General features: G+C 41.9%; 1 protein-coding gene across 2 annotated transcripts in view; it reads right to left on the reverse strand.

Annotated features, from left to right (window-relative positions):
• LARP4B (La ribonucleoprotein 4B) overlaps nucleotides 1–14,893 on the reverse strand; it is a 101,934-nt gene that overhangs the window by 45,291 nt on the left and 41,750 nt on the right. The window contains exons 1-3 of one of the 2 annotated variants that reach the window (XM_063099079.1): nucleotides 4,828–8,008; nucleotides 456–603; nucleotides 59–199 (exon numbers count right to left, since the gene is read on the reverse strand). In XM_063099079.1, the coding sequence (XP_062955149.1) occupies nucleotides 59–199; nucleotides 456–603; nucleotides 4,828–7,968 (3,430 nt within the window). In that variant the 5' untranslated portion in view covers nucleotides 7,969–8,008. Of the gene's footprint in view, nucleotides 1–58; nucleotides 200–455; nucleotides 604–4,827; nucleotides 8,009–14,893 lie in introns of those variants that run through there. The other variant, XM_063099080.1, reaches the window with a different exon arrangement.

Raw genomic sequence — 14,893 nt, forward strand, 5'->3', positions numbered from 1 at the left:
TAAAAAAAACAAAAAAGCTCATGCTGTATATAAAAACAAATCCATAAAATAGCCTTACCCGTTTCGCTATTTTCAGGCAGCGATTCGTATTCGGAGGGATCCAGGTCCAAAGTGTTCATGTCTGTCTGGTCTGACTCCTGTAAATCTGGTAATGCTGCATTTTCATGACTTTTGTCGCTATCTCCATTGGCATCTGATCCTATAATTAGGAATTTTACCCCAAAAGGCAGGGTTATAAGAATAACTTTCTCTTAAAGCAAAACAAAATAAAGCTCACATTTGCAGTTCCTTGAATTCTTTAACTGGCTCATGAAACATCTCCAGGCTCTTAAGCACCCTCACCAACTAGGACACAAATGTGAGGCAGCGACTTCTTACAGACCGATTAGCACGGAAACACAGGCAAAGGCTTTGGAGTAGAGCCGTCCCTCACCGAGGCCAGGCTCACGACTCACCCTGCGGGCTGCAGGATGCAGCATGGCGGGGCGCCTCCTCCCAAGCGGCACTCACACCATCAGCAGCATCACTTGCTTCTAAACGTAACATGTGAGTCCCCCATACTTTTGCATTAGGATTTAGCGCTGAAACCTTAGTTGTTGGTACCTAGGAAAAATTGTAACATATATATTTGTATCCAAATTTCAACCAAATCCATTTTACTTACTAATGCAGAGTTAAAATGCACCTTTGTTAAGAGATTTTGGGCTAAAAAGGCTGAGTTCAACTTGTACATAACACTTTTGGGGAGAAATGCAGTTACAACTCTATTCAGTTCCCCCTCAGGTTACATTCCTCCTGAGCATACAGCTCAGAAGCTGCGAAACCACAGACATTGCTCCTGCCTTCGCGAGATTTCAGTGCCTTATAAAAACTGCACAACTCATCAGGAACTGGGGATTTCCTAGACTACGTAACTGATTCAAATCACAGTTCCCAGATTTACAAATGTGAATATAATGTAGATTAATAAAATTTTAGGGGCCAGTCTGTGGCTCACTTGGGAGAGTGTGGTGCTGATAACACCAAGGCCACAGGTTCGGATCCCTATATAGGGATGGCCGGTTAGCTCTCACTTGGGACAGCATGGTGCTGACAACACCAAGTCAAGGGTTAAGACCCCCTTACCAGTCATCTTTTAAATAAACAAATAAATAAGTAAATAAAAATAAAATTTTAATTATAAAGCCTCAAATACTCACATAAGCAAAATAAGTACAGAAAAAAGCTCCTCCTAAGAAAAAAAAGTTATTAATAGGCCTGTCAGAGCTACCGTAGAACCAGAGAAAGCTAAAGCATCCTCTAAGTAAGTTCAACAGAACTAGTTGTTCCCATTCCTGAAAGAGCTTCAGTGTCACCTTTGGAGTTTTTCAAAACACAAATTCCCAGTTCTACTGAAGTACAATTTGTAGGTCTTCCTGATTCTGCTAGTCCAGTGTTGTGGACATGGGCTCTCAAATCACTTGAGCCTGAGTCCAACTCTGCCTGGGACAGCTGTGTAATGTGGAGCTAGTATTTAACCTATGAACGCCTGACCTGGAAAACGAGTTTCGTAGTTCCCATCTCATAGGGATGTTGACACAGCATGCCTCAAGCACTAGCATGGTGCCTGGCACATGCTGTATTACGTGCTCATTGAATCATTAGCTCATCAGTGACTAATGCAATAAGGGTGCTCGGTAAATCAGACCACGGCAGTCCTCTACTCAGAACCCTCCAATGGCCACCTGGCTCGTTCAGAACAACAGATGAGGTTCTTCGCAAGGCCAGAACACCCTTGTGTGGTTCTTCCCAAGGCCAGAACACCCCACTGCTCTGGCCTTGCCCACCTCTGAAACAGAGTAAGGATAGGCCTATGAACCAAACTGACTCTGTTTTCCCTTCAGTGGACACGTTGTTACTTCTCCACTCCTCAGTCATGAGACCCTCAGGGCACATGATTACCCCATGCCCACCCTGATAAAATAAACTGAGATAAGAGGGGAACAGATATTCACTGAGTTGAAAAAACCCCTCCCCAAGGCTTGTTTACTATAATTGTAAAAATTAAGTTACAGATTAACCTCAAGACCCCTTTAGGAATTTCTACATGTGCACAAAGCTTGAAGGCGACTGCTACAATGACCCTCCTGGGGCACCACCATCCTGGACCTACTGAGCAGGCTCAAGGGCCAAAGACTTAACTGAGTATGCACCCACGACACAAACAGTAAGAATGAAATGCACCACCTCCAGTGATGCTGGCCTGCACCCCTTTACTCCTTTTCCTATAATAAGACCCTGAACAGCTCTCCTCAGGGTGCTAACTCTGTTACCCCCCTTATGCATAAGTCTACCTCCTCTTTTAATAAAGTGTTGCTTGCTTTACTGCTCGGTGCACTGTTAATTTCTATGACCCAAAAGGCTAAATTCGGTATAACCAGGAGGTAAGGGGACTCTGGGTGCCAGAAATGGCCCTAGGATTTTCCCCATGCAGCACACATGCTGCTCTAATATTTGCACCAGCAAAAACTGGAAAACCTCAGACACCAGCGAAGACCCTAGCTGCAAGAGGATAAAGTGGCCACTGGGACTATTTTGGTCCCATTTCTCTGCAGTTGGTAAGTCTCTCCTAGAGTCCCCAGCCCAAATTCTGATAAGACAATGCTTTACTCTCTTTTACTCTCCCTTTTTCTTTCCCTTTTCTTCCTCTTTAAAGTGGCTACCGGTCAACTACAGCTAAAACTCCTCTCAATCTGTGAGAAGCATGCTCCCTCTGGCCAGCAACGGCTTGCCATGACAAGTAACTAGTAGAGGTGAGAAGGCCAGTTCTACACTGTGAAGACCTTGCTTGAGAGTAGGTTCCACCTAACAGGGGATTCATGAGATTGGTGGGGATTCATTCTCACACTATGCAGTGATTGGAAGTCTGGAAGCCACTAAAATTCTCTTTACCTTTCTCTGATTTTCTGAACCCTCTCCTGCTGTTCCATATAGGAGCACACTGGAGGGATCCTGGTTATGCTTTGTTTCTATGATTTATACCTATTTGGTATATAATATGTGAAGCATATGTACTTCACAGGGCCTGGTTTTCCAAAGCCTTGCTGTTTCAAATATTTTCCCCAGGCTAGTTAGTCTCTGTTGCAAGATAAGAATTGTGGCACAGCAGAGTTGCTGGCTCAAAGACAAACTAGTTACTGATTGTTATGTAAAGATACTGAGAGATTGCTGTAAGAAGGAATGTTTGCTAGGATTGAGCTTTTGTTAATTGCCTTACTAGAATGTCATCTGGCTTGTTTCACTGAAAGTTACCAGCCTATATTGTTAAGCTATAACCCCACCTTTGTTCTCTTCCTGTAACTTCCTGGTCTGGAAAATAAATGCAGGAAGAGAACCCCAATTCAGGGTTAATTTTCCCAAGGAAGGGATCCCTCTTGCTGGAGGGTCCCAGGAACGTTAACCACTTCGGGTCTTCTCACTGCTCAGTAGAGATGGGCTTTGAGTAATCCTTTGCATCTCTGTCACCCGAGGGAAGTGGGGTGACAAATCTGTGGGGGGCGAAGCAACACAAAGCAACAAAAAAGATGTCTGTAACAGCACTAGAGTTTTGAACAGGCCATCATTAAATGTGGCGATACCTCAAATTAGAATATTGTTTGGGCACATCCCATAATTGAAAAGCTAACTTAAAACAGTAAGCATGTATCTCACTTAAAGTCATGTGGATAAAGACAGCAACAGAGATTGTTTGCACTCTGTATGGATGTACCAAACAATGACATTAGAAGCCAACTGCTAATTATACCCACCTATGCAAAAGATCATATGAATATTATTTTAAAGGCCTAATGTTATGGAATTTTGCCTACAACAATTTAAGGACAAAACTGATAAATTTGAAGGTAACTCTGGTAAAATTCTCCAACAGGGGGCATGGAAAAAAAATTAATGGATTAAAAGGAAATTAATGGATAATTTCTTAAAATATAGAATGGGATTTCTACTCGTTTAATCCTATATAATAGGTATTAACCTTGAGCCTCCTTAATACTATCGGGAGTTCTTGCTTAATGACACAAAAATCAGCAATAATGAACTACTGGTTGAACGAATGAGATTCTGCTATTCCAGGCATGTCCTTCAGTCTCACTGCTTCCATCCATGTCTCTTATGAGCGTGAACAAATTCCTGATGAATAATATTTGCATATATTACAGAATTTCTAGAAAGATGCTGAAAGCATTTGCCCACAGAATCAACTGTGAAGCTTCTTCCACACCAGAGGGACCAGCCTCTCCCAGGGATCTAAGAAAGAGCTCCATGGTCACTCCGACTGAAAGAAGACAGAATCAAGATTTCAGAGCCAGTTAAAAGCAGCAAATTTTACCTGCCTTAGCACATGCAATACAAAAGTAGCAGAAAGCACAGATTTAAATGTCTGTATCCTATTAAATGTGGCCTTCACATTCAATGGGCACAAGCTACACTGCCCATATGACAGGATTCCCTCCAAGGGCTTTAACTGCACTGCGGCAAGGAGATAGTGTGGCCAGCAACACCTGCAAACAGACAGCGGCTGAACACAGCTCATGGCACGGTCCACGGGGCATGCTCTAGAGTTAACAAGGGTCTACTCTTCCTCTCTGCCTTAAATACACCAAAAAGGGAATTTGTATTCTCCAAATCAGAAATGGTTAAATCGATGTTATAGTAATTCATGGCCTTATATAAACATTCCAACTGCCCACTGTTTAGAAAAAATCCTCATTAATTTTAAGTTAAAAGGAATCAAAATGTGCAAACTAGCACATCAGAGCACAATAACAAACACTGATAAAACATACTTACTAACTGTCCCCCTCTACTTTGCCATGGCCAAATAGCAGCATCCTCTGACACTGGCAGCTGATAAGGTGTCTTTTCCAGCAACAATGAAGCAATTTCTAAGTCCCAAGGCTTACTATGCAGATCCTCATTAAAGATTTGCTCATCTTCGACAGCATCTTTTGTGACAGTATTAGTCCAGAGATAGCCCATCTGATATCCACAACTATTTGCTAGTTTTTCAGAAAATATCTGACCTGCTAACCTTCCCACAGGGTAATAAAATTCATTCAAAAAATGGGAGGGGAATTCCTTTGGAAAACTCTGCCAACCCACTTGTGAGAGGTGTTCAGACATATTTAATGTGTCTTCTGTGAGTAATAAAGCACAGTCGCTACTTGGCACTGCAATCTCTCTGCCGCCAGCTGAGATGGCAGGAACTGCCTGGGATGAACCATCAGGCGTGGCTAGATATCTGTCCACATGGTTGGGGGGATCAGCACCAACCCAAAAGTAATATCTGTCAGAAGTGTCACATAACTCTGTTTTTTCAAAAATCTCTGTTGAATGTCCCACAAAATTCATTTCGCCATTTAAAGTAGATTCTCTGACCGTGTGCGTGGCATTTCTTCCTTTGACATGGTATGCGTGCCTGCTTGGCCCACAGGGGCCTGAGCAGTTAGCGATGCTAGGATCAACACTGTCTTTCTCCAAACAAAGTCTCTCTTCCTCTTCTTTACGTGTTGTTGGTTTACTCAACCCTGGTGTGTTATCACCAAAGGAACCAGAAACTTCAGTTGGTTCAGAAATTTGCTTCAGTTCTGGACTTTCACTACCATTAACAGAGTTCTTCTCTACTGCTTCTGGCTTCTGCATAACTGAACCTGAACTCTGGCTTAAAGGTGGTACAACTGCAAGATCTTTACACTTGTAGTCATTCATTTTATGGGTTTCATAATTCTTTTCTATTCGATTAGTCTCAACACCAAGGTTTTTCATTATACTGGAATTAACATAAGTTGGTGCATCCTGATGGGGCACTGCCTTGAGTTTTAGTATACTTGTTTTCCAGTCAAAGATTCCTTTAGAATCTGACTTGACATTTTCCATGTCATCTCTGCTTGTCTCTCTGTTATTAGCTTTTAGTGATTGTTTTTCAGCATTTTCTAATCTGTGAGCGCCCCTCAGTTGGCCATGTAACATGCTGACTGAACTCTTCACACATATTTCACCTTCTGTTTTATCCGTTAGGGCTGTTTCCCTTTCTTCTTCTTCAGGACAGGTGAAAACAAATGCAGAGGACATGCTGGAGTGATCATGAGACCCGCCACAAGGGGGCACTCCTTGTGGAAGTCCCTGGACAGTCCCGTCTGTGTCTGCTTCACACTCTACACAAACTAAACCACACGTCTGCATCTGAGCCTTGTCTGTCCTGCCACCTGCACACTGACCTGTCTGACACCAAGATTTCAACCCAAAAGACCTCTTACTGTGACCCTCAGCTTCTAAAGTGCTAATCTTGTCCTCCTCATCATGAGAGAAATGATTTTCAGATGGCAAAGACGGATCTCCTCTGTTTTCCAACTGGGAGCTTCTGGCTTCCGGGCTAAGGCCCCCTGCACACTGTTCTTCCACCTGGGCCAGCCCAGGGACACGCTCAGGGTCAGGGCCAGTGTCAACTCCGCACAGGGTTGCTTCTCTGAAATCGACATGGAGTGGGAGACTATCATTCCCAAAGGGCACTGAAGACATAAAGCTCTTGGGACTTAATTTAAGTCTATCTAGACCAACGCAAAGGATGATATCTGATCTGTTAACATTGACATGGAAATAATCATTGTCTTTTAGTGGTTTTATAGAGTTATTTCCCCCTTCCTTTTTAGACTGTAAGCTCTGGTCGACACTTGCTATTAGAGCCTCAGGTTCATCATTCCCTTCAATGTATGAAGTGTCATGAAGCAAATTAACAGGTGAATCCTCTATCTGACCTCTTACTCCTGACCTATGGCTCCCTCTTTCTTTGGGGATTGTACACATGCATGTTAGTGAATCACTGTCTACGTTAATATTTAATTCAGGGAGTAAGCCAATGTGACATGGAGTACTACTTTCTGTGTAATCTTTACAGAACATGGTGTAAGCCTTTGCCTTTAAAGACTCAGTGTTCATGGCGTCAATGTTTGCTTTACAAGGCGGACCAACATTCACCAAAAGCTCAGAATTAGGTCTGGTTTTCTCACTATGTACTTCCTTTGTGTCATGTGGACCCAGCACATCCTGGGGTGATAGTTCCTCCTGCTGTGGCTTTTCCTCTCCTGCCCCTCGAATGGCCTGCAAGACTGAATGTTCTTCCCTACTATCTAGAGGCCCACTCTGTACTTTGCAAACCCCCTCAGAGATGACAGCTGAGTCCTGCTCTCCTCCTGTGGCCACTCCACACAGGCAAGGGCATGGCTCCTTGTCAACGGTCAGACAGTCGGGATCTACAGTACAGATACTGTAAAACTCACTTGCTCTTGAATGCTTCCACGGTTTGTGATCAGCCCAAACAGGGTTTTTATCTTTCAACTCCCTATCAGACATCTCTAAAGAGCTCTTCTCATTAAAAGTTCTGATTTGAACATCTACCACCATTTCTTTTTCTATTAAGGAGTTTTTAAAAGTGGAACAGCACAGATGGTCACTCACAAAAGCTTCTTCCTGCAGGCCCTGGTCAGAGCACATGGGCACGGGTGAGAGAAGCGCGTCACCTTCAGAATAGCCCCATGGATGGTCACTGTCCACAAACCGCAGGTTATGGAGGCTCTCAGAATTCTGCTCAGTGAAAATACTATCTGGCTTCTTGTCCCTCTCATCTAAATGTTCATACCTAGTTAAGAACTTATATGCTGAAGAGGAAACGGAGTTCAATGACTGCTTTGTTCTATGGCCCTGTCTGTGCCCAGACCTCACAAAAACTCTAGTCCATGTATCCACGCCAGCAGCTGCTTGGCCACCACCATGTTCAACACTATGAGGCTCCTCACCTCCAAGGGTAACAAAGAATGAAGATAAACTTTTACTTATCTTGCTCTCCAGCTCCTCCTCCTCCACGGATTTTCGTAAGAGGCCAGTTTTTTCACTGTCATTGTCATTACTTAATTCTTTGCTGAAGCAACAGCCCATGTTCAAAAGTTCAGAAACTCATACCACAGTGCCTGTCGTTTTCTGAGCCCCACAAAGACATCTCACACTAGCTTGCATTGGCTTCTGAGCAGAAGCCAATACCCAGACACCAGAAATAGCCCCTTGCATAGCAGTCACATGGTCCTGCCACTCAAAGCCGATCCTGAGGACAACAGAGCTGCCCGACACCCACCACACTCAGCAAAAACCTGCTGTGTTATTTTTCCTTATTTTCATAAACAATAAAAAATAACAAAAATTATTAGCCCAGCCAGAAAAAGAAATTTCAGCCTTTTGATTTTTCTACAACCTTTCAGTATTTTTCTAATTATGTTTCATGGAATGTTGACAAACAAAAATGTTAGTATGAAAATACCCCAAAAGTTTGAAAATACCAGAAATTTGTTGCTTAATATTTATAGCTACTCATAGTTGTATCTAATTTTCTAGCTTCAAGAAACAAAGTCTGCAGGTATTAAGGAATTATTGCTAATTGTGTCATGTCAGGCATGAAAATGGAATGGTGTCGGTTAGAGATACACATTGAACTATAACTCCAGCATATGCAGTACACACACATGCGTACATAAAACTGTAAACAATTCTGTGTGCAGGGGGAGGAAAAGATGAAATAAGAGCTGCCCAGTGTGAGGGTAGGCATTGGTCAAGTTCATGATGACACGGGAAGGTTTATTCTATCACTCTACTCCTGCAGATGTCTGAATATTCTACTTAAGGAAAAAAAGAAGAAAAAAAAAAAAAAAAGAAACCATGACCATTAGTACCGATATTAGGAAGTCTCTGAAAAGCACCTAAAGCAAACACACACAGTCCTTCTCCTGCCTGGTGATAAGCAAGTGTTGTCTACAAGTAACCAAGTTGCTCCTGCATTGTGTAGTCCATGGCTACTGACTCACTCAAGGGCTTTTATCTTATGTTGACATTTGTAATGTTTTATTCTTAGTATAGAAGATTCTTTTTCTTATTATGGCTCTAACATGTTATTTTAAAAAACAAAATAATTCTGTTAACTCCTCTATAAGAGAGATTTACTATCTAACCCATGAATTGTGGCTGGCACCCTAAAAATGTTTAATTTTAAGAAAACATTAAAATTTTATTATGACAAAAGTTTACGAATAGTACTTAATTAAAAATGAAGATAACAAGAACGCTTCTGGATGAAACCAAAGCCAGCAATGATGATGACAATGATAACAGCATCAAACACTTCATGCAGCACCACGTGCCACAGGATGTTAACACACAAATGTATGCATCTCACCTGACATTAATCCACACCCTCCACAACCACTGCAGTGGGCACCATCAGCCCCAGCTAGAGACAGGAAAATCAAGCCCTGAAGGCCCAAGTGGCTCTTGGGCAGACCAGTGCAACATCCTCCACGATGCCACAGAGCTCTCCATCGCCAGAAGAGACACACTGCTCACGTCCATTATGATGGTCAGTCAGTGTGGCAGCAAAGGAACAGGCGTGCACACTCATCGCCCCATTTTTCACATGTAATCTTTGAGAAACTAACCTGTCTCCGTTTTCCCATCTGTAAAATGCAGCCAATACCAATGTCTGTTTCAAAGAGTTGCTGTACTTAGGTCAGAACCCCAATATCACTTCAAAGTCCTCCTAACCTGACTCTGCCTACCTGTGACATCTCCACTGCTAAGACATCATTCTCCTGCTTCCTCTATCTCATCCAATAAACCCCCTGAGAAGCTCACCTGCCTCCGCTCACACAGCTTCTTTCTGAAGCCTCCGTCCCCCCACTTTCCCAGCCTTAAAGTCCTTTGGAAAGCCGTCTGTGCTAATAACAGCACAACACTGAAAGTGAACCTGGGTAGGTAACTTATGAAGAAAAGAGATTATTACTTAAAAGTTCTTTAGGCCGGGAAATCCAAGGCCAAGGGGGCACCTCTGGTGAGGGCCTTCTTGATGCATCACTTTATGGCAGAAGGTGGAGAAGTGTGAGAGAGCAAGAGGGCCCCTGCTCACTTTTACAACAGACCCACTCCCACGAAAACAACGTTGATCCATTCATGAGGGAAGAGCCCTCGTGACCCAGTCACCTCTTATTATGCCTCACTCCCAACACTGTAGCACTAGGTGCTCAGTTCTCAACACACAAACTTGGGGGGACACATTCAAACCACACCACCGTCCCTCCCCATTGTACCAAATCGCTCTCCCACCCCCATGCATTCCTCACTCCCGCACCTCCAGGAAAGCATCCCAAGAGCAGGTCTTAGCATTGTACCAGTGGACATCTCAAACCAGGGTCTGTGGTCCCCTAGGAATCTGCAGGCTCTCTACAAGGAATAGAAGATGGAAATACAAAATTTAAAGGATGTACCCATGTTTGTGTATAAGTTTTAGAGTACAATGGCACCATGTGATGCTACTTAAACTGACCTAACCTACTGAGAAAAGAGCTGGACTTAAAACGTCTTAAATTTATTCATGCCCACTGAGGGCCAGGTGACATCAAGGAATGCCATGGAAACACACCCACAAATGCAGTGCAAAAACCATCCACATGGCATTCAGGAGTTTAGTTTGTGGTATACTCAAATTCTGTGGTTAACTAGTACTACAATTACTTAGTAAAGAAGTTTTAGTTTCAGCAAAACATCACCTGCCAGACTAAATGAATGTCATTAATTTGTATTTTATAGATTTGGGCAATCAAGTTTAATATGTGTATAAGAGTTACATGCATTAAGATTTTACATGCATTAAGTAGTTCTACATTATCAGAAAGACAATTTTAATCAACAATGATGACTAGAAAACGTTCTCATTTAAAAGTTATTACAAGAGGTCAACAGTAACAGTGAATAGGACCCTCTCAGCTTTCATCTCCCCACAGAAATATCAAGAAAATAAACTAGAAGCTTGTAACCCACTGCTGTAGGAGCTTTGGACAACAATCAAAGGTTTAGGCAACCACGCAAACACCCAGTCAAGAAGAGGAGTCTTCTGCACGGCGCAACGTGGACTTGGTCCGGAGTGGCAACAGATGGTTGTTCCCAGTCCCACTCCTCAAACCACAGGGAGCAGAGCAGACCTCATCTGCAAGTTAGAGTGCACACCTGTCTCATGCTGGCTGGGGCTCTTGAGGACTGGCTTGCTCAGCTCTGCCTCACATGATTCAGAAGGTAAATGGCAGAAGCAGTGGGCACTGCTCATAAAAGCTACAAGGGGGCTATAAGCCCCCATACACCTGGAGCAAAAGACTGGGCAGAAGACATACGAGTGACTATCTAAAATGCAGAGAAGCTTGGGTGAAATTCTGGGAAATTGGGATATTTAAAAGCAGCCACGTGAATTTAGAAAGCCACATCCAGGCAAGGCGCATGCTCAAAAAGGTTCTAAGACCTTAGGTTTTCACCGTAGGTCAGAGAGCAAGGTGAGCTAATTGCTGATCTGCCCTTGACAGGGCCAGTCTGCACACACTGGGAAGTGGCAGTGCTCTCGTTTTGTCTGGTTTACTGTTTCAGTTCATGGTATTCAGGGAACTCTGTCAAAGTATTAGCTGAACACAGCTAAAGGAACAGAGACTTCAGTGAGAACACACAAGGAGACATCTTTGCAAAAACAGATTGGAAAACTCTCAGAACTGGGGGCTACTGCAACCTTCAACACCAACCAACTACAGCACACTCTGGAGAAGAGGAGAATCTGATTTCTAGAGTTACCACAGTATAACACCGAAATGCTCAATTTTCAAATTTAAAAAAATGACAAGGCATACAAAGAAAGGAAAGCATGGCTCCTTCAAAGGAACAAAATAAATGGACAGAAACCCTCCCTGAAATAGCCCAGACATAACTCTTAACAGACAAAAACTTTAAGACAACCACCTTAAACATGGCAAAGAACTAAGGAGATCACAAAGAACTAAAGGAAGTCAGGAAAATGATATACAACCAAAATGAGAAAGTCAACAAAGAGATAGAAATTATAAAAAGGAATCAAACAAATTCTAGAGCTGAAAAGTACAGTAACTGAAATGAAAAATTCACTAGAGGGATCAAGGTCAGATGTGAGCAAACAGGACAAAGAACCTGTCAACTTGAAAGTAGGACAATTGAAATTACAGTGCCTAAGAAGCAGAACGAAAATAACGTAGAATGGAGCCTAATGGATCTGTGGGACATCATAAAATGGACCAATAAATGCACTGTCGTAGATGAAGGAAGAGAAGAAAAGAGAAAGGGGAGAGAGAATATTTGAATAATGGCTAAAACTTCCTGAATTTGATGAGGTACATGAACCTACAAATCCAAGAGCTCAATGAACTCCAAGCATGATAAACCCAAAGACTCAAGTAGAGATACCTTATAATTAAACTGTTGAAAGACAAAGAGAGAGTCTTGAAAGGAGCAAGAGAGAAGCAACTCACCACATTCAAGAGATCCTTAACAAGATGATTGGCTGTTTCTCATCAAAAACCGTACAGGCCAGGAGGCAGTTGAATGATACATTTAAAGTGATGAAAGAAAAAACTGTCATTAGAATTTTAGATCTGGCAAAACTGTCCTCCAAAAATGAGGGAGAAACATACATTCCCAGATAAACAAAAGTTGAGGGAGTCTGTCACAACTAGACCTGCCTGGCAAGAAATGCTAAAAGGAGGCCTGCAGGCTAAAATAAAAAGACACTAGGCAGCAATTCAAACTTGTATAAAGAAAAATACATGAACAGTTTTAAAAGCTACTATTATTGTAATTTGACTTATAGTGCCACTTTTTGCTTTCTACAGGATTTAAGAGACAAATGCACAGAAATAATTAGAAATCTGTTACTGGGTGCATAATAATAAAGATGTAATATGTGTTATCAGTAACATAAAGGAGGGGAAGTACCTTTATAGGAGTAAAGTTTTTGTATGCTGTTAAAGTTGCTGACATCGAATTAACAGTTACAACCTTTGGATGCTATATGTAATCCCAGCGGTAACCACAAGGACCTGCATACATGCTATAGCTTGCATGTTTGTTCATGTGAGGGCTCTGCCCCATGAATAGATTAATGCCATTATGATGGGAGAAGGCTACTTATTGTGAGGCTGCATTTGTTATAAAAGCAAGTTCGGCCAGTTTCCTCTCTGACTTGTGCTCTCACTTCTGCCTTCCGCCATGGGCTGACTCCTGCCAGATTCTAGCGCCATGCTCTTGGACTTTCCAGCTTAAACAAACTCCTATTGTTTATAAATTACGTGGTCTGTGGTATCCTGTTACAGCAATAGAAAACAGACCAAGACATCTACGTCTCAGATACATGAAGATAAGTTTTTAGAATGAATGACTAAATTATCAATCATGTAATCTCAATATAAATAAAATTTATTTTCAATTTAAGCACAGTACACCTTGCAAAGAAGTGTAAACGTGTTTCAATACAGTTCCTGTCTTTATGGGTCTTAAAACTCTCAAGATAAAACTTATACATTTGAAACATTTAAACAATAATACAGTATATAATTTCTTAATAAATTTTGATCAAATATCCATGTGGGAAGTAATACAGGTGACTAGGAAAGAGATAACTCAATCAAGACCGTAGCTATAGCTGAAAATGCTCTTGAAAGATGTAAAAATCTTCGTGATGGGCAGAAAATTATACGGGAAAAATATATTAGCTGATTCTATTCTGAACGACAACTCAGATACCCTGAGCTGCATACACAATAGCTTTAATAGTCTTTTCTATTTGATAAGTTACAGGTGGAGCATCCCTAATCCAAAAATCCAAAACGTTTTGAGTGTCACGTGACACTCAAAGGAAATGCTCATTGGAGGATTTTGGATTTTGGGATTAGGGATGCTGAGCCAGCAATTATAATCCAAAATCCAAAAAAATCCAAAATCCAAAACCCAAAACACTTCTAGTCCCAAGCATTTTGGATATGGGATACTCAGCCTGCAGAATAAAGCACCTATTTGTTTACTTTCAAATTTATACCCCAGGCTCTAGCCTCTCTATTCAGATCCAGACTGGCTCTAACTGCCCATTCTACCACTCCCTTGGATTTCTACCAAGTGCATTTTCCTCCATTAACCTTTACTTCTCTAGTTTCTTCCTACTCAAAATAAATAAAACCACCTCCCATTATCACTCACCCTGCCTCACACCCAGCCCACAAATTAGCAGGTCTGAATCCACCTCCAAAATAAATCTGAAATTTACCCACTCCTACTCTAAGCCAGTGTCACTTCTTACCTTCTTTACTTAATAGTTTATTTGGGGGTTTTTTGCTTCCATTCTTGACCTGCTACAATCCACTCTCTTAATGCACTGTATAGTACAAGTGATGCTATTCCCCACCTAAAATCCTCCAGCTTTACCCCAAGTGTGTCTCATTCACTGACAGAGAATGCAAATAGCTGTCAAATGGCTGATAAGATCTGGCTTTGTTGTTATTTTCCTCTTGTTTCTTTTTAAAAATTAAATAGCAGGTTCCAAAGAGGAAGTATTTCCTCTTGAGTTTGAACTCCTAGTTCTGCCACCTTTTATTTCAGAATCCTGAGGAAATTACTTAAGCCTCTTGTGCCTCAGTTTCCTCATTTGTAAAATGGAGTAGCAGTGTCTAGGGGTATTATAGGTATAGGGTTAAAAGGGACGAATGAGTCAACAACATGTGTTAAGTGTTAGGATGGTACAGGATACCTCATAAGGATCATGGAAGTTGGCTATGGTTATGTTATTGTTTGTGGTTACTACTGTCTGTAATACACGCTTTCATTTAGGAGACATTTACTAAGCACCACCCCTGACAGGTATACAAATGAACCCCTAGCTTTGATGAAGCTTGCATTCTACTCCAGGGAGACAGACACTGAAGTTAACCAATACCTAACAATGGTGGAAGGTGCTAAATGTTACTGGGTAAGGGGCCTGGGAGGC

This window comes from Cynocephalus volans, chromosome 6 (genome assembly GCF_027409185.1).
Source record: "Cynocephalus volans isolate mCynVol1 chromosome 6, mCynVol1.pri, whole genome shotgun sequence".
Classification (NCBI taxonomy): domain Eukaryota; kingdom Metazoa; phylum Chordata; class Mammalia; order Dermoptera; family Cynocephalidae; genus Cynocephalus; species Cynocephalus volans.